General features: G+C 32.2%; 1 protein-coding gene across 2 annotated transcripts in view; it reads right to left on the minus strand.

Moving 5' to 3' along the window:
- Positions 1 to 432: 432 nt before the first annotated feature.
- Positions 433 to 21053, minus strand: part of LOC126840699 (histamine H2 receptor-like) — a 60532-nt gene continuing 39911 nt past the window's right edge. The window contains exons 1-4 of one of the 2 annotated variants that reach the window (XM_050576607.1): positions 20202 to 20343; positions 17499 to 17772; positions 2937 to 3274; positions 433 to 2019 (exon numbers count right to left, since the gene is read on the minus strand). In XM_050576607.1, the coding sequence (XP_050432564.1) occupies positions 1441 to 2019; positions 2937 to 3274; positions 17499 to 17766 (1185 nt within the window). In that variant the 5' untranslated portion in view covers positions 17767 to 17772; positions 20202 to 20343 and the 3' untranslated portion in view covers positions 433 to 1440. Of the gene's footprint in view, positions 2020 to 2936; positions 3275 to 17498; positions 17773 to 20201; positions 20344 to 21053 lie in introns of those variants that run through there. The other variant, XM_050576606.1, reaches the window with a different exon arrangement.

Raw genomic sequence — 21053 nt, forward strand, 5'->3', positions numbered from 1 at the left:
AAATAAGTTAAAAAATCAAAATTCTGTCTTCAACAAGCCGAGTAGGCAGTAAGACTTTGGTGAACGATTTCTGATTTTACTATACTTTCATCGATGACGTTTATCTAGTCATAGATAAAACCTAGAGGATATGTATAAAAGCTAGTACATGGGCAATGACGTGAGGTGACGTAGATTTTACTACTTTGCGGATGGCATTTGTTTTAAAAATATTTTTTTTGGGACTTACAATATTAGAGTTAGTCAAAAAAAAAGTTCGACGAATTAAATTTATAAACATTACAATATGTAACTTGCTATTGTTGAAATTTGGTATTTCGATTTTTATGACTGTTGTTGCCGATATTGTCTGGGGAGGGGAAGGGGGGGGGGTACGTGAGAGCCATATTGATAATATTATATTACTTTGTATTTTTTTTACATGCACATAAATAAAACGGTAAAAATAATCTATTATTACTAATGTGGCACACTGTCGCCGCGTTTTACTGCCACGGATGAGAATATAATAATAATAATAAAATGTAATATTATGGAGAATGAATAGTGATAATTGGTCGTTGGCGAGCATAAAACACACACAAAAGCGCTCATTTAGGCATACATTATTATAATAAATAGACGGTGGCGCAATAAGCTTCCAATTTTTTTGAGATGGTGGGGTTCTTCGGCCTTACTAAAATATCCAAGTATCAACCACTGTAGATTTACAACCACCGCGGTGAGAATCAAAAGGGTACAAGTGAATTTTTTTTTAAAAATGTACAGAAAGACGAAATAAAAATTATATTAGGTAAGTGAGGCAAGTGTAATCGCTAAAATTTTCTAAGGCATAATAAAAAATATTAGATTTTAATTGAACGATTTGGCTCAATCCTATGTTAAAGCATTTTGACGTTCAATAAAAAAATGTTTATTTCTAAGTTTCTAAAATTAAGCAGTTGCACTGCCCTATTTAACTGCATTTACCGCATTGCACCCTATTCAATTTGTCCTAATGGATTATGTTTGTTAGTTTTCACATGAATATATTTTATGGCCGGGGGTCATCTCAATATTAATTGCAGACCACTTTTCAGTAAGATCAATTAAGTCTGTCTCATTGTTGACCTATATTAAGAGATAACAGATGAGCAGTGATAGGAAATAAGGAGAGACGATTTGTTTTACGAAGTGGCGGGGTCCTTAAATCAGTGATTGTACCCTTTTGGTCCTCATCGTTTTCCAATATTAGTAATTTTACTTTCTCGTATCGGTTTCGGATGACTTCAAGTGAGTATTAGTTCTCCTCAATTGCTTCGGTGATTATATAGACCTAAACGCTCGGGAACTAACCCCCGAGTGGCTTTTTTTTTCAAAATATTTTTTTTTTTATGAATAATAGGTAAAAAGAGTATAAAATAGAAAAAAAAAGTCGATCGCCGGATTTTTGTTAAACTCTTAAAGTTCGTACACGTCCCTGCCGTTGGCCCGGGTCCGAGGTCGGTTCTGTACCGGACACGATCCGGATTCCCTGGACCTGGTGGGACTGGTGTACGAGTACATGTTGTAGCCGGGAATGATGTGCACGCGGACGTCGCCGGACGGGCGGCTGGCGCCGTCGCGGGCACGCCTGGAAAACGTCACGGTGGTCTTGCAACAGCAGTAATGGAACAGGTTGACGTAGGCGTTGCGGAAGTGCCGGTTGCCGGCGCAGTACAGCAGGTTGTTGAAGCATGACTTGCTCAGCGCCAGCCACGCCAGGTTGTAGAACATCTGCGCGGACAGCTTTTGCACGGTGGCCAGGGCCAGCACGACGGCGAACGGCGCCCAGAACAACAGGAACATGACGAAGCTATACGCGTTGGCCAACATCAGCGAGTAGTCCCAGTTGAACGCCAGCGGCGGTTTGAAGCTCGGGTTCATCCGGGCTACGTGCACCTGGTACGTGATCCGCAAATAGAGCGCAGCCGTTATGATCAACGGTACCAGCACGATGAATCCAGCCACCAGCGCTTGGACAGGAACGATGCCGCTCACCTGCACCAGACAAACCGTCGTTTTATCATTGTTGTTTTTCTATGTCGGGGGCCCTAATGTTCACTCTACGATTTGAGTTCCACATTCAACCAGTCCAGAATAAATTAGGACTTAAGCTTCTGATCGCTTCACCCATCACTCATGCCCTCCTTATTTAGTTCAAAAACGGAATCAGTACAATTTTATAAACCAAAATTAATTATTATTTCATTTGATATACCTAAATAATCCTGCACAATGGAAACGGCATCTCGAAAAATGTTTCTCACACTTCATATTCATCAATCATTGATCATAAAGAAATGCAATAAAATTTGCAATTGCAACGGGATACCCGATAACGAAGAGGCTTCACGAAGGAAGAAGAGTATACTCACTAGAAAAAAGCTTCTCTGGTCTTAGTTTCGATGCGAAGCTGAGAAGTTATTTTATTTCAAACCGTTCACGCGATATGATTCACGTCAATATATAATATAATATAATATTTAACGGTATATGGTTACAAAATTATAAAAATAATAGTTAGCAAATAGAAAAAGAAGCATCCACGTAGGCGGTACTCATTAATAGGAAAACTGGAGAAAAACGGAGATAATGATAAAAGATCCTGTTGGAAGTACCAATAGGGCGTTGAACTTTTCTGAATGGGTTTGACTGAACGGGTTAAGTGAAACCCAAGTCACGTACTCATAAAAATCCCATATTCATGTTCATTAACTCATTAAGCTTAATTAATTAACGGCAAAAGGACATTAAGGTATGAGGAGATCAAGGAATTCCACAATATACAAACGAACGCTGTAAAGGTCAGGTTGGAGCAGAAGGCAATCGGTGATGGAGCTAATTTGAATGAACAGGTACATACTATCATGCGACTGTTAGGTTAGGTATTACTGTAACTATTACTATATCCTTACTCTTTTGGCACAGTAGTTAGGTCCCATGTGGTATATGAACTGTAGGGTGACCAGTATCGCGCTGAGTATCCAAATGGCGAACAGCAAAGTCGTGATTTTCGTGACGGTCAGCTTTGCGTAGCATTCAGGCGTCAAGCACAGTCGAACGTAGTTTTCGGCCGCTACCGCAGTCATGGTCATCACGGTCACCAGACAACACAAGATGGACAGGAACCATTGAAATTGGCATACCGGAGGCGAGTCTTGGAGGCCTGCCAGTATGACCACAGCCGATGCCGGAATCACCAGACCGCTGATTAGCAAATCGGCCAATGCTACGTTTGCTAGGAACGTATTGCCTGGAATTTTTTTTTTTTAAAAATATAAAGAAACGTCTACTACATGAAAAAAAAAATGTAATTATTTGAATTTAGATTTAAAAAAAATGTATTATATGTGGCATGAACGTGATAAAAATAATAAAACTCCTATCTTTTCTTTTTATTCTCCTTCCCCTCTAGATATTTAATCTCTTATCTCGTCACATATCCGTGACGTGACGCAAATTATGGAATCACTCCCAGTCCAAAAACATAACGTTGAACCATGGCTATGTTATTATAGCATTACTCCATCATATCCCTTCCCCTTCTTAAGCGAGCTGGCCAGGGATCAGCGATAAGAAATTATTGATAGTCTCTTATCACTGACCTTTAGTCAGCTGGTTCTTATCAAACGTGAACAATTTCGTGACGTCAAAATGTACTCGGTGAATTTTGGATTGACCTTCTGGCAAAAAAACATAACATCTTTGTTTAAAATGTAATAAAAAACCATACCTTTGAATATTGAGTTACTTTTTTTGGAATTATTATCCCAAGCTTAAGGATTGTTGATTTCAGTCATTAAAATGCAAACACCGGAAGACGAATATGAATGGTATAAATATCAAAAAGTTACTTTTGATATAATGACAAAGTAAAATACAAAAGCCAAACAAAATATAATATTATATAGACTCTAATGGCCCCTTAATTTTTTACAAAATGGCGACCGTAAAATAAATGTTACTTTTCCGTAATACTTAGTGTAACAAAGTACATACGTTTTATGTGCAACATAAGCAATAATATTATTATTCAGAAACCGTATTGTACAAGAAACGGATTTCTGGAACAATTTTTTTTTCGTAAAATCGACGTTGGGAATTGCTTCCTTTTAAATTCAAGGAACGAAAAACTTGAACGAATTCCATTTTTCACCTTTTATAATTGTCTAAATTTGGTCCTTGTTTCGAGATATAAACTCTTGAAAGTAGATAAATTTGGAATGGGTTAGGTTAAGGTAACCTATATGAACTTTACCTGAATGAAAGAGGGGCTAAATGAGTTTCTGAAATGTTTTCTGATGCATTACATAAATCTTGTATTAAAAATTCTGACAAAACTTGCAAAATGTGTCGAATGTTTCCCCAGTTGAATTTAGACATCTAATGTATTTTACGGGGTAAAAGAATTGGCGTATTCACAAAAAACAGAGCAAGTAACCGTATAAACTATATCTTTTACCGTTTTGACAGAAATAATAAAATATTTTACCTACAGCCAAAAATATATACGGCGTTCTATAAGTTCCGTGCATTGTATAATGTAACGTGAATATGTATTGTGCAAAATTTATTGTCATAATTTATCATACCATCAATTCGGATAAGCTATAATATACAGTAGTATGTTATTATATAGACTATCACAGCGATCGTTTTGAAATTTTATTTTGTCTGGTTTATATATATATATATGTATACATAGAAAGCAGTCATGCACGATTACACCTTTTTTAATGGTGTCTCCCATTTAGTTAACGATAAATAATTCATTTTATTTTCAGGAGGCAAAAAATATAAAAAATTATATTGAAAGAAACAACTTGTTGTTTATTTCCGTGTTTGTAGAAAGCAATCTGTACATTATACATTTACAATAAGTTTTTCAGGTGTATCTTATTAACTAATTTGACACAATAAAATTATGACAACTTGTGCTTCTTTTTTACCAAACCCATCGCTTCTGGATCGTTTTATCGGCTATTAGCTTAAGCGAGGCATTTTACAAATCGTTACTGCGCATTCTTCGGTTATTTGAGTTATAAATTAACGTAAGGTGTTTTGTATGGCAGGAGGATGCCTGTAAGATTGAAAGGTAAGTTTTATAGGACGGTAGTGAGGCCACCAATGTTATATGGGTCCGGGAATGTTGATCAGTAGACAAGAAAACTGAACAGAGGATGAGTGTTGTGAAGACGAAAATCCTAAGATGGAAGAGTGGAGTGACTAAGGTGGATGGAATAAGAAATGAATACATAAGGAGGAGTCTAGAAATTGCATTAATTGTGGGCAAAATGAGAGGGAATAGGTTGAGAGGGTTCGGTTATGTTATGAGGAGAGTTCAGTTTTTACTAAAAATAGACTGCTTCCCGGACAAAGCCAACGTTATGGATGGTTTCGGTGGGAATTTAGGGTTACGGTTACCGACTCCTTAAAAAAATATATCTCAAACCATCTCTACCCTAGCGGCAAATTCATAACTTGACAAGGGAGTGAGGTACCATCGATAGAACACACCTTAAATGTGATCTCTATAGTTTACTGATGATGGATTGCTGTTCCTTCAAAAGCCATCCCTTAGCAGACAACGCTGACTTATTATTCTAATGTAATTTTTTTTTTAAGCGCTCTATGAAAAGGCTTTGGGGTGATTTTGTTACATTTTTTATTGAAGCATATTAATGATACTGGTCGAAGCGTTTTGTTGACCTGTAAAACTGTACATCCTAAATAGAAAATATTTTAGACATGCTAAAAATAATGATAACGACTTATGATTTGCCATGGACACAAATGCACCACTTTCGGTGAAATGACCCATAGACCCGGGGTGACCTGTGATGAAACCCTCCGTCTTTACACAAGTTGAGATTAATTTAACTAAAAAATAAAACCACCATGTCTACAGCACGAAGAAGTTAGCAGGACATTACACAGCAGCGAACTGTGCGTGTGCAAATATTAATAATAATAAAAAAATAAGTTTTAAACAAGACGTGTCCGACAAGTGTTATTTACATAATCGCACATATATTTTTATACCAAAAGGAAACTGCTATTGATTTAATAAACCATGCAGTATTAGTTAGCATAAAACAATCTATTTAACATAATATGGACATGCGCAGATATTCGGGCCGAGACAATTATTACTGTGCCAATCTTAGTTCACAGAGTACAGAGGAATGATCCGCAACAAAGAGAAAAAATGACCCTCTTCATTAACTAAAACAAAATTACATATTTTTTTGTTTATTATTTAAAATATATTTTTACACATTTTTTATTTTGAGTTATTTCCAAAGACCGTACAAAGAGTTCCTACAATTCCCGTTCACTCCACGTTTGTCCTAACCCACTGTTTTTTGGCAATTATACAAACTGCCAAAGCCTCTGAATATGTTTTATTCAAATTTCACCAATGGGCTGGGGCTCTTAAATTTTTTTACAATAGGTATACTTTTATCTAGTCGGCCGATGTTTGTTCGCTTGACGACTGAATGGGACTATATAGTAATAAGATAAATTTAAGGGTAAGTACACCTCGAGTATAACCGTATAAATCCATGGGGTTAGTCGGGTAGGTTTTAAATACGAGTACGGGTAGGTTATAAATATACGAGCAATATTAAAATATTCATGAATATCAAGTTGGATCCGTGTTAGGTAACCTTGAAGTTTTCCTAAATTATTTTCCAGGCCAGTATTAGATACATTAAAGTTATATATATATATATATATATATATACATTCATCGTTGTATTGTATCTACTTTAATAAAACTTTAGGCCGGTCATTATTTTTTTACTCTGTTTGCGCCTAGCGGACTTGTTTATACGGTTATTGTGGGTTTAATAGAATATTCATGAGCCCCGAGTGTGTTGTGAGGCAGTTGCGTTTATACAGCTCATAACACGCGCAGGCGGTACATAAAAAGGTTGATTAGTATTCGAAGTCATTAAATTAAGTAAATTAACGCAGTTCATTATTAAAAAAAAATGTTCAATCTTCCCATCAGAAGGAAGAACCCAACGTTTTTCATAATGCATGTCTTATGATCAGCTAATTTTCTGTCTCGTATCAATCATCCCTTACCAACTGAATCAGAAAAACGAGCGGGTTGAAAAATAAATACATTTAATTTAAAATAATCATCACAAAGCGGATAGGTTGTATAATAATGTATCCAAAGCCGTGGAAACAAAACACTTTTGAGGGACAGGCTAGAATAATATTAATTAACCCTAATTTGCCAGTCACGCACGCCTATGTGCGTGCATATGCGTAGGTACGAGTCATTAAAAAAAAAAAACTTTTCATATTTTTTTTGTCATAAATAATTATTAATAATTGTTGTTATACATTGTGAACAGCCAGTAGACAATAAAATAAAACAACACAGTATTACGTTATTAAAAAATACATTAAAACTTAGCAACGCGCTTTAGTATCCGATAAGGTGTAGACAATAAACTAATTATGAACACATCAAACTCAAAAATGTATTACAGACTAACAAGGGCGTCAGTATGTCAAAATTTTAAGTGGGAGCGTGGCCTTTATTTTTGAGAGGCATAAAACAATTCAGGAACTACAATCATATTAGCAGAATTGTTGATATGTTTTTAGTTTTGTGTGATATAGGGTTAGGCTAGGTTTAAAAATTATAAGGACCCGATAAATACTATTATAATACAATACATGTTATAAATAATTTCAAAATAAAAAATAAATACCATCCCTGCCACCTTTAAAGAACCCTGTGAGGATGGAGTTTTTTATACATATACCCTAACCTAACCTATGCCAATACTTAATGTACATCTAAACTCACTCAAAATTATATTTAACGCAAAACTGTTCTCAATTTGGATAAAATAACATTCGTATTAGCTTACAAGAGAACATTCAGTAAACATCTTCTAATCGTATTTGTCTTATAAACGCGGTGCTGACAAAACGAAAAGCTATTTTTTTGGAAAATAATTGCTAACACAAACGCTGCGATTGTCTGATAAAAAATTAAGTACCAATAAATTATCCTCGAAACTACCTAAAAAAATATCGAAAATCATTTTATCTATAAACATTGATTTGATAAAAATACAAATATCGGTTCAATGTTTCCCTTGAACAAGACATTGGCTTATGCACGCGTCTTATGACCAATTGATGTTATGTCCCATATCAATCAACACTTAGCGGGTTATTTTCATACCAATAACACCTCATAAATTGTTTCTCTTATCAATCATTTTTTATCAGTTATCCCGGAATTATTGATTTTCCCTTATCACTATCCGATCCCTTCTATTTCCCATCCCATCCCCTATCAATCCTACTTAAGTGCTACCAAAGAGTCATGCAAAATATCGACACGTCCTCAACCATAAGACATATTATTCACGTCGTAAAGTTCAAAATTATTTTATCTCTAAATTAAGAGTTTCTGAAAAATTGCCTTTAAAAGGAGTCGTTTTTCAACGTCGTATCTTGTATAACAAAGTATAACTAAACCAACCCTTTAAATATATCTACAGACCGAACGTCTTATAAATACATTTAGTGTCTCCTCACACTATACATTGACTAATTTTTCCATCTAAATACCAACATTTATCTTCTGTACAATATACTGGTACATATAATTCATATATTATATTAAGGAATGACAGAAAATTGGCGATGTTATTAAACTTTACGGTCTCCGGGGAAACAACCGTTTCGACCAGAATTGTTTGAACAGAAAGTTTTCTTAACGAGTTAAACGATAAACGTAAATACATTGGGCCACGTCTGCTTTACCTTGTAGTTAGCGTCAAAACTAATCCGGTACGGGTAGTTTATTAGTTTGTACACCGAACCAAATAACATTTATCGAATTCATTAGAACAAGAACAATATGAAGGGCTGCTGGGAAAAAAGATCAATGTCAATTTTTTTTCATTCTGAGAAAATCATGTTTTTAATTTCAAAACGTAATACATTTTGCCTAAACCTTCGGCGGTCGTTACTCTCGACTAATCTGTTTTTCCCTGGTTCGAGCGCATAAAAGATACAATATGTCAATGCAAATAATTTGATATCAAAAACTCATTTTCAAAAAAAATTGACATTGATCTTTTTTCTCCGCAGCCCTTCATATGTTTGTTCGTTAAAAATAAATATTGAGAGTAAATAAATTACATTTTTAAAATAAGAAATAAGGCGTTGTCTACATCGGAAATTATTTAAACATTTTTCAATTCACTAAACGTCATTCGGTGTTAATTGTTTTTGTAGTTTTTTAAAAGTATACTTAGCATAGACACAAATCTCTAGTATTTTATAATATTAGAGGAATACTTTGTATTTTTAAGGTGATGCGCTATTTTTTTTTTTTTTTTTTTTTATATTGTTTTTTAGCTTATTTTAATATTTTAAAAGTGCTAATTTGGGTGACTATAATACATTTTAAGCTTTTGTTTTGATGATTTCAAGTCCCTAACCCTGATAATAAGTAGTGTGTTGGACAAGAGCTTATATTATGGTGTGTTGAGTAACGAAATTCTTGAGCAGTTCTCCTAAGTTGAATATTATTCTAAAACGTTTAAAACAGCTGCGTGTCTGTATTATTATACCGTCGATATGCTCTGGTAAGGATTATATAATTAGTATTTGTTGATATATTTAATAACGGTGCGCATAGTAAACACAATTATTTGGTAGCTGCTAAGCCCACTAGCTGTTGTCGACGTGTGTACCTTGTTATTAAGCAAGTGTTCCGTACATAAGTGTTGGGATGGGTAGGTGTGGGAAACAGCAGCTTTAACACACATAAAGGCAACTTTAGATGTAGAATTATATGGTCGCCTTAGTATAATAAAACGTGACCCGAGTTGTCAATGACGTCATAACCGCATCTAAAATGCTAATTAATTCGGGAGCGTCGAGTTACCTTTTTTTAATTAAAACTTTTTTATTTTATTTTCTCTTCTTTCCATCTGTTTTGTTTTAAGAGTAATATTTACGTAACTGTTCAAGTCCTTAATATTTGTCACACAAACACAATGTACAAAATGCATTGCATATACAATCCCTGATTAGGTTGATTTTAATGACCCATTTCATTCGAGTCACATTCCTATGGGATATAGGTATTTGATCTTCCATTATTTAGCAAACTTTTTGAGTTTTGATGTCATTGTTCAGGCACGTTGGCCGCGATATTGGAAAAATACGGCTACATATGTTTCTCCAAGAAGAGAAGATTTTTTTAATATCCTTAAAAAGCTTTATATAAACTAATTTTAATAGAAGTACAAGTAGCACAAATAATTATTATCGACAAGATCTAATGACTTAATCATTTTTACCCTTTGGATTCTGAAAATCTGTCCCTTTGTTGATTTCTAACGTTTTTATCTATGTGCCTCGTTATCACACTTCCATATATCTTATCATCTATTCTTATCTTATCACGTATCCTTATAACAAACTATTAGATGAATCGAGTGAAATGTTCATGATTCACATGTTTCTCCTTAAAAAGAAGAACATTTTTTCCACTCCTACTTTCTTATTTTTGTTCTTTTGTCAGATGACTGAACCAGTTTTTTTGTCATCAATAGCATAATATGGTTATGTTTCGGATTACTCTAGAATATATAGTTCCTTGGATTTCCCTTATTTTATTCTCGATGCTTTTGAGACTAGAATACTAATTGATACTATTTTCATCGATTTTTCGAAAGAATTTGATTAGGTTTATTATAATTATTTTCTTATTTGTACAATATTAGAAAAGTTAGGTTTTGGTGATTCGCTTTTGTCTTGGTCCACTTTTACTTGGTTGGTAGATGACAGTTTATACATTTTTTTTGGTTCTTCATCAAATATGATTAAGGTAACGTCCGGAGTACCTGAAGGTGGGCATTTATCCGTTTTGTAATTTAATACTTTTATTAACACAGCGTTTAAATCTATATATTCTACTAGAGTCCGATGTTGTCAATTATGATTGTTTTAAATTTCAAGTCCATTAACGTTTCTGTTAAAGATTCTCACTCCCAGCCCAAGAATTACTTGTAGGGGTCAATGGGGTTGATTGAATTTCAACTATACATTTGCGTTTATGACGAATGATCGTATATATTTAAACCGTTTTTTATTACAATGGAATATCGTTCAGGGTGTTTCGGTTGTAGTACTGAATTTATCAATCGAAAAACCCTACTTAAATAAATATATATTAAACCATTATTTCAATGAGCAGGTTTAGTAGCAGTTTTTAAGTCAATAATTGAAGATACTAATGGTTTAAGGGTAACGTTTATAGGGCGCAAGGCATATGTAAAATAGGTACACCGAGGAGTTGGAATAAAATATTGCCTATGCTGGACTGATAAATTATTAGGATGAGTTTTTTTATTGTTCATTTATCGACTTTTTGGAAAATCATTAAGGGGGTCCTCTAACTAACATACTGACAATCCAAATCCCACCCCTCTGTAAAATTTTCAAAGGAGGGTAAACACCTTCAAAACAGGGTTTTTCAAAACTCTCTAGTCAAATTTCTTTTTTTTTATTAAAAAATACCATTTATAATAAAATCAAGAAATTAATTATTATTAAGTTTTCTTATTTTTTTTAAGCCACTCAAACTGTATAAGAGTAAAGCAGTGTATCTAGTATATTATTGTATTTTTACATTCATTGTTTTTTTTATTTCCTTCGTTTTTATTGAAACGACGTCGTTTTAATGTTTTTTTAGTCGTAAAACAAACGAACGCAATTACAGAAAAAATCTTCCTTTGGATAAAACAAAAACAATGCAACAAACAAAGTGAAAAAGGCGGTAAATATTTTTTCAAAGACGAAGCTGTGACTAAACAATCACAAGCGGCCAAAGTTTGTTTAAAACTTTGCTTTTTTATAAGCCGATGTCCAATTAACAGTATAAACTTTTAACAGTTTCTAAACACATATATAGTGTTTTCTGCATGCGATAAGCAATATGCGCATTCAATTTAACACCTACATTATATTCTTGTAAGACATGAAGTATAAAATTAGTTGATGATGTTAGAAGTGTTAATAAGGAGGTGAACCATGACAGTGTTGCTAACCTAACCTAACAAGGATAATTGTACAACAGAGGTTAATGATTATAGTATATGGTATATGAAATTTATAGGATGTAATAATTGAGAATTTATAGTCATCAAAAAATCCGGAGTTACGTGGAATTCTGAATACCCTATATAAATATTTACCAATTATATCAAACAATATAACGAAATATAATACTATGTAATTTGTTTATTATTATTTCATATTGTTCTATGAAATTTATTAAATGTAAAAACTGTTTTCACTAACTATCTTTCTCTTTGTGTATAATATAAATGGTGATATTTTTTTTCTTCGATATTTGCTTAGCTCCTCTTCGTTTTCTTATCAATATTCTCTTAAAACATATCGGGCTATTTGTGTCCATGATAATAAATTAAATGAAACATTATGAACGTTTTATAGCGTAATCATGGCTTATAGCAACAAGAGTAGCAAGAGAGAATGGTAGTATCAAAAAAATAAATACAGTCGTTGACAATATATATTATTAATTATATAACTGTGTAATGTGCGACGTGCAGAGAGAGATATGTCTCTGTGGCATTAGTCGGTTGCTCGTGATTTAAGTACTGAGACGGGATTTAAAAGAAAGCTTGTAAAATACCAAAGGGTGATAAAACAAAACAAAATAATCCGGCTCGAGTGGCCCTTATTACGGAGCAAACAAACAGTTTAGAAGCAAGTAATTTTTCTCCGGCAAATGTTTTCCACTGATCCTGTAAGGCTTAGCTCGATAGAGACTTTCTTCTATCACACTATTCGTCTTTATTTCGTTTCACGCAGTAATTTATTTGCCCCGCTTTTATAGTAAAGTACTAAGTAATACCACTGTTGATTCAAGTGATAGTCTAACCGATACCGTCCGCACAGCAGTTTTCCCAAAAATTGTTTTATAAATTGAAATTTTTTTTAAAAAAAATCGGTTTTGAAAACCCTTAGTTTTTATAATCAAGAAAGGACAAAAATTAGACTTTGTATTTTTATCAAATAGCTATTTACTATAAGGCGTAGGTATTTATTTTCATCCTAAATTAATTTTTTTTATACCGTGTAAACAACATAAAAAATAAGTCATTATCTATAGTAATATCCGGTGGATCCATTAACTTTAAAAAATGCTTGTGCGTTCTCAAATATAATAAGCAACAGTTATTATTTGGGAAATATCATACTTCTTATTTGGCGGCAGCTTAAAATATAATTCTCAAGTTCGTATTATATTATATTTACAATTATCAGAGTCTACCAACGATACTTGGGTTATGAAAGTATTCTTAAGAACAGTGAGAATAGTAAACTCGAAAATAATTTCTTAAACTTTGGATTTCAGTCGATAGAAGACAAACAAGTTAAAAAAAAAAAGTTAATTTATTTTTCCCCTTATATTTTTACAAAAAATACTTAATAACGAAGTGAACGATTCTTATTTATTAAGTGAAATTAACTACTCCTCAACGGTTTGGTTTGGTTACTGTATTATATACGAAACTTCTTAACAAAAAAGTCAAGGACCAAAATTACGTGCATTGCTTGTGGTGTAGCCTGGTCATGACTAAAGAGTAGATTTTTCCTTTTTTTGTTTTTCCTTAATAAAAAACAAATAACTACAGATTATTGAAAAAAAATTATATTTGTTACAGTCTCGTTCGACTAAGTATACATTTGGTCTAATTTTCAGACTTCAAAGTTTAAACCCTAAAACCAAACCTAAAAACGTGAAATAAATTAATGGAATTCACCTGTTCTAGAGAAAATGGTTTATGATGTATTTTTGGGGTGTAAACTTTTATCGATAGTACTTTATCTTATTTTTAGTTGAAATTTATGTAAATATGTTGGATGTTTTTCTCGATTTTGATAGGCAGGGGGTGAACTTTTTAAATTTACAGCCAAATAAAGTATCTTTCAGGTACTGTTTATAACCCATAGTCCATAGACAAGAAGTAATAAAATAAATAAATAAAATAAGAACGCGTCGTTGTACACAACAATACCTTCTCAACTCACATCGAAGCTAATATGCAAAAAGGCGACTGTAAACATAGTTAATGGACAAATTGTAATTTTTATGTTTGTCCCGTTTGTTGTTTTTATTATAATATTCAAAGTTGTCAAAACGTTTTACTGCTATACACTTGGTTTACTAGTTTTACTGGTTTATTGTTATTCTACATCTAAACATTACTTCCATCGTCATATCGAATTGCAAAGTTTTTTTTACAGACACATACCAGATGGTGTGACACATTTTTTTTCACATTATTTTATAAGGTTTGAACTATGCTAAACAGCTAAAGAAAGGGCTGTATACCGACAGTATACTGACCAACATTATTTAAAAAAAAGGCTTTTTCCTCTAACATTTGACATTTGCACGCGGTGTAAGCTTACACAATATGTTGGATGTGAGACTGACAAAATAAATTTGGTTTTGTAGTTTTATATAATATATGTAAATATTTATTTATTCGTACCAAATCTCAATGACCTAACTTAATCTAACCTAAACTCTATTAGCTAAATAACCAAGTTATATTACACTTACTTAAAAAAAAGCCAGCACAGTATGGTCGGAGGGGTTAAAGGTTTAAGTATTATTATCAATGAAAGCGATAAAATCACTTTAAAATAATCGTTGCGATGCGTATCTGTGGATGATAAAATATGGGCAACGTTTATTTATTATTGTAATAGAACGATCGAATAATTATTAATTGATCTAATCCAATTGGTTATAATTTTTTATTTGAATTTGTACAAAATAATTCGGATTCATTTTAGTGCTTTAGCAATTTAGTTGTATTACATTGGTTTAAGTACTAGTAGTAATAAAAAAGATGAGTGTACAATATTATTTCTTACAAGCCTCTTTTTAAGGTCCGTTTTCAACACCAGTTTAAATAAAAGAAATCTGTACTACATTTAATAACCAAATTTTATTTTTATTGAATTAATTTTTTTTTTACTATAAGTAATTTAAACCGTTTCCTAAAACGAACTTATTAAAAAGAAGCCTTTGAACACCCAACCTACAAGTATAGGAAAAGAATAATTTTCAAAATATTCATATTTTCCGAGAAAATGAGTGTCAGATGGATTAATACCTACATGTATATAGGATATTTATAGAAAAATTCACCACACAATACCCGTCGTCTGAATACTGTTATCATAAAATGTCTATTTTAAATTACTTTTTTCGCTTGACCCTTTTTTCTTAAAAAAGGTTTTCGATATGTAGTCTGAAGATATTTTTTGCTACATATATTTGTAGGAAAGCGTTACTTGAACGTGATTCGATTTTTTTGCCCTATTTGTTATTTCCAGAACAATAGGCCGAAATTAAATAAAAATGTGTTCGTGTAAAGTGAATTTGATTTTATTCACACTATTTGCGTGTGCAAAGAATATAAGAAAATCCCCAATTTTTCTTTCGTCGTTACTAGGAATACATTTTCTTAGCATAATATATATTTTGGTTACATTTTTGCGGTTTCCTTTAAAATAAACTAAAATAAAAATATGTAATAAACAATGTGTTTATTTTTAACATAAAAAACCGTTTATATTTTTAGGGTTTTGGGTTTTTGTCGGTGTTATAAAAAAGTTCGGTTTCGGTTCAAAGCTTAGTCTTTAGTGTTCAATATTATTTTAAAGGGTAGTTTTAAAAGGGTAACTTTAAAAAGTCAAACAACAATCTATATATTTTTTTTACTATTAAAAGTGGCACGATATTGTTCACGCTTTCGAAAATATCAGTAAATATTATCGAGTTAGTTAATTTATAATTCTATAAATATAATGGTTAAGAGTGAATATTTATTCTTTTCTGTTTTATTTAAAATTTTTTTTTATTTAACATATTATACTAATTTTAATAAATACTTACTGATATTTTTGAAAACGTAAGCAACATTATTTCACTTTTAATTTCATTAAATGTATACATATACATAATCATTTATATAGGTTATCTAGTAGTACTGTATAAAGTATAACAGTACATAATGTTGTGTTTGTATTTGAAATTTGACAGCTAAGTCTTAATTATAACACCATAGCAAATTATAAAAAAAAATGTAGTTTTGTTGATTTTAATATATTTTCAGTTATAGAAAAATTACAATAGGTTGTATTTAATGTATAGTTTTAAGACAATATGTTCATTCTTTATACACTTAAAATAATTATTCATTTCTGCCAAACTGTCAGACATTATAATTGTTTATTTCGTTTTTAATTGAGAATATATAACTTTAAATATATATATACCTTTGATTAATTATTAAACTATTAGTTACCGAATGGCGTGGCGTGAAAATTATGATTAATTTCGGTCGGCTGTAAAAATGTATAAATTAATTTGGTATATTTCGGATGTTAAAATTTATACTTAAGTATATAATGTAATATAATAGTTTTAAGACGTGAAAATTAATGACTTAAGATAAGAAAATAACGTTAAAACTTGTTTAATAGGTTGGAAAAATAATACTTTAACGCTGTTATATTAGTGTCGAGGCCTTAAAACAACGATCTAAATTAAAAAACGTTTTTAAATGATTTATGAGGTTTACTTAAAATATTGTTTCTAGACATATGTATGTAGTTAATTGAAACGATATAATAATACTTTAAAATAGTAATGAAACCTGAAAATATCTTAGACCGAACCGATTTAATACTATTCAAGTATTTAATACTTTTACAGTATACTTGTTTTTATCAAATCTGTGGTAGGATAGAAAAAGTTGATATGTCACTAATTGTCAGTTTTTCCCTATTCTCCTCTTTCAACATAAATAATTATAACAAACAAAAATCCTTATTCGGTTTAGTTTTAAATGGGGAAGAGGTGAGGATGGGGGTGGTGATATGAGATTATTGATAAGACAATCTAGCAATAGCTAGACAGCCTATCAATAGACATATTATTTTAGACTGTGTGGTCGGAAGAAGTGGACAAAAATAATCAATCTATTACCACAGATTAGATAAAACCAAATAGTGCACTTAGAAAAAATCAAAAAATGTAAATAAAACTTTTATACTCTCAGGCCAGTGTGACCAAAACATGAAAAAAGATAATCCTCCTGTTATACAATGTGGTCAAAGAAATATTATCACCATCAACAGTCGTTAATTAACAAGAATTTCTTATCAGTTTACGTTATTATTGTAATAGCGTGTACAATATTTTTGGCTTTACTGCATTAAGAGTAAACTAATCAAAAATCGTTATTTGAAAATCTATTGTTTTACAATTAAGTGCACTATCTGGTTTTATCTAATCTATTACTATTTATTACTATCAATTACTCTTAGGCGTTGATTACTTCTTTTTAGACTTAATAAAATCTTACCTCTCTTATTCAGGTGATCTTCGATCATTACCGAGCTGATCATGTACACGTTGCCAATGCTGCCAATCACTGACAGCCCTATCATGATCAACAACCTGGCCACCCTGCTCCATTCCATGCTTAAGGTAACCGGAGAGACTGCATCGCTGTCGGCCAATGGGCCATCGGTCATCATGGTTGTGCTCAATACTGATTCCACGATTGCCGTTGTGAATAATGTTGACGTGTCGTTGACGGCGGTGTCCGTCGCGTTATAATCATCCAACATGGTGAACTGTAAATCGAAAAGGAAAAAAATCAAAGATCTAGACCAAAAGCTCTTGCCAATGTCCTAGGAATATAGTTGGAAGACAAAGAAAGAGTAGAAGAAATACCCTTCCTTTTCAATAAAAAAACATTTGAATCATGAATACTTAACCAAACCTAATAGTTTATAATTAGGATGAGTGAATAAGGAGAAATGATAAGACACGGTTATAGACAAGAAACTCTAATGCTAACTTTTGATTATAGGTAGCGCGAAAAACCGGTCATTCTAGGTTGTGGGCTTTGTATAAATTGCCCTGAACTAGGGGTCTCGGTTTCGTACGTGAAGTAATACATACGTGATCACGATTCCGTGATCTCGTGAATAAAAGTAATATTCGTTGAATTCGTTGTACGAAATTCACGTGATCACGTATATTAATCCTATTCACGTGATATCACGTAATATCACCTGAATCACGTGAATAAAATTATAAATTCACGGACAATTTCCAATAACGGGTCTTATAAACTCGTGATTCATTTCACGTGAATCCGTGAGCCGGATTCACGTGAAATAGGGAGCCCTACCCTGAACTCACAACTAAGATGGTGGAAAATATGTGTCACCAAACTTTCTTTCCAAAATGTTAGTTATCATTCTAGTTTCTCATTTATATCTGTGTGGTAAGAAATAAAGAAGGCTGGTAAAAAAGAGGAATGATAAGAGATAAGGAAGTGTGTTAAAGAGGGGTGATAAGAGATAAGGGTTCTGAAAAGTCTTCTTAAATACTGTACTAACCTGCAGCCATTAAACATATTCATGTTAATACATTCTTTAAATACTAATGTGGTTGTACTTATGTACTGTACATTAGAAAAAAATTATATATCATTCGGTATTAAGTATAAAGGTTTATGATTATTCGTCGGGTGGTACGCTTGTATAGAATTTCCCGGTTTACTGACGTTTGATGGACGTTACTAGGTTTTTTTAGAAACATATCGTGAATCTCGTCCTTTGATACTGTAAACTTTCACAGTATATTATTATTAAAAAGATAGCTAGGATAACTGGAAGCAAAATTACGTTTAGAAATGATAAATTACCTGCTCTTCAAAAGCTATAATGTCAATTGAAAGAAAATCACAATGATACATATTACTATAATATACAATTAATACTTTCATACATATCAATCGTAGATACAACGGAACATATGGTAACATTAATCTATTAAGTATAATTTTTAATTTATCTTATTAACATATTTTGAACCCTGACGTAATTTGGTTTTATCATATGGATAGTTTTAACGGATTTTAAAGTACAATACAATACATTAAAAAGTATTAAATGTGATCTGGAATTAGGTAGGGTCATGTGAAGTATCTTAAAAAAGTAAAGCTTTCAATTTAAACGGATTGATTATTTAAAAAAAAAACGTAAGTATAATCACATTTGCCCTATTTGCATGCATTTATCCCAATTGACCTATAAAATCGGTTTAAATTGTGCAATGAAGCAATTTAGTAAATTGCCACCGTGGTGATTTATTATTACATATTTCCATTTTATATTACAGTAATTCATTTTTTTATGGATGAGGTCAGCAAAGGGAGTGTTCGATTTCATCCTTTTATAGTTTTTATTAATTTAAAATATCCTATATAAAAGTGAACTTTTATTTGTAATTATACTACTAAGAAAAAAAAACTAAATCATATTTATAAAATAATTTGTTTTTCAGGTTTTAACAATTTCTTTTTTTCAAAGTTTTTTTTTTTTTAAATGTTTTAGTAGCTTAGTTGAATTTTTTAACTAATTAAATTGTTTTATGCAAGAAGGACAGGTCTTATTCTATTTTCCAGTCTAACGCTGCTTTGTATTCTTCCTTTTTTGCACTAAACGTTAAAAATAGCTTCCAAATTCATAAAAAATTAAAAATATTCACAAATTGGACTTTTTAAAAGAATATAAAGAGTTTTTTGTATAGCAGTTATCTAGTATCTGCAAAAGCAATATCTAATGAAAAACATATGAGACCACCAGAATTTAGGATTATTTAGGAAAGAAAAAGTCACTTTAGCTTCTAGCTAGGTAGGTAAAACTTTAGACCTGCTGTGAGTTACGAAAAAGAGGAATTATATTTGAGGAGTAACTTCAGTATGGTGGAACTAAAGATAACTTAGGGAACTAGGGATGGCAAGCCAATGCCATTTTGCAAAGTTAGGAGGAAGGTAGGACCACTTAGCGAGCCAAGCATTGGAGATGGCAGTTCTGAAGAATTGAAGAGCACCGGAATTTTTTTTTGAGTAAATTTAAATGTGCATTAAGTATTGTATTATAATAGTATTTATCGGGTCTTTATAAATCTACCCTAGTCCTATATCACAAAAAAATATACTGAATATTTTGTGTGTGTGTCTCTCTCTATCTAATAAAAGATCACTCACCCATTTTGACTTTCAAAAACTTGTTTCCGTGTCTGTCTGTGTAAATACATTATTGATATTGATTTCGTATTTTTGTTTGTTTGTTAAATTAAGCTATATATAATTTGCTGGACTCATGGGGCATACTGTATACTGCATTCTATTCGTCTGGACGTTTAGTAAAAGCGAGGGGTCGTCGAGTTGATTAACATTGGAAAACACTGCGATGCGTTCGGCAGGCCGGCGCCATGTATACTCTGCCGGAGCTCACAAGGAGACATTCTGCCATTCGATCGTGTGTTAAGCTACTCTAATAAAATGACTTTTAATGAGTTTTCCGTTGGGCGACCTTGTGCTGTGAACGTGTTGAATGCCTGTTTTAATAAACATGTCAAACACCCGACACTGACGCCACACAGCCGTCCATATAGCTGTAGACCGACCGATCGATAGTGTACGAGAGCCCGGACAAAACAAAGTTATAAAACCAAAAGATATGTGAATTTATTACAGATATATATATATATATATATATATATATATTATACCGTTTTTACAACGCCGTTAAAATAAAAAGACAGTACGCTGGGGTCTGAGCATAATGGAGACGGATAATATTGAGGTCCGGGTCTACAGGAATTCTTATAACCGAAACTGATAAAATCATTTTCAAATAAACGCTTCAATGCCGTTTTGCAGAGATGATAGCAGTACGAAAATCGATAATAATACCATGTAAAGACAATACAAATGTATTTTCAGCACTAGGAACAATAAGATTAGTGCTGATCTGGTCTGTCTTTCTTAATAATATTCGTCACCGTTGGTATCAACGGGCAAATCAACAACTCGATCAAAATATTTTTCTGATAC

The sequence above is a fragment of the Adelges cooleyi genome, unplaced genomic scaffold, assembly GCF_023614345.1.
Source record: "Adelges cooleyi isolate 19-005CV unplaced genomic scaffold, UGA_ACOO_1.1 ACOO_flye_CR_arks_rails_tigmint_CR_PRNA_376, whole genome shotgun sequence".
Classification (NCBI taxonomy): Eukaryota; Metazoa; Arthropoda; class Insecta; order Hemiptera; family Adelgidae; genus Adelges; species Adelges cooleyi.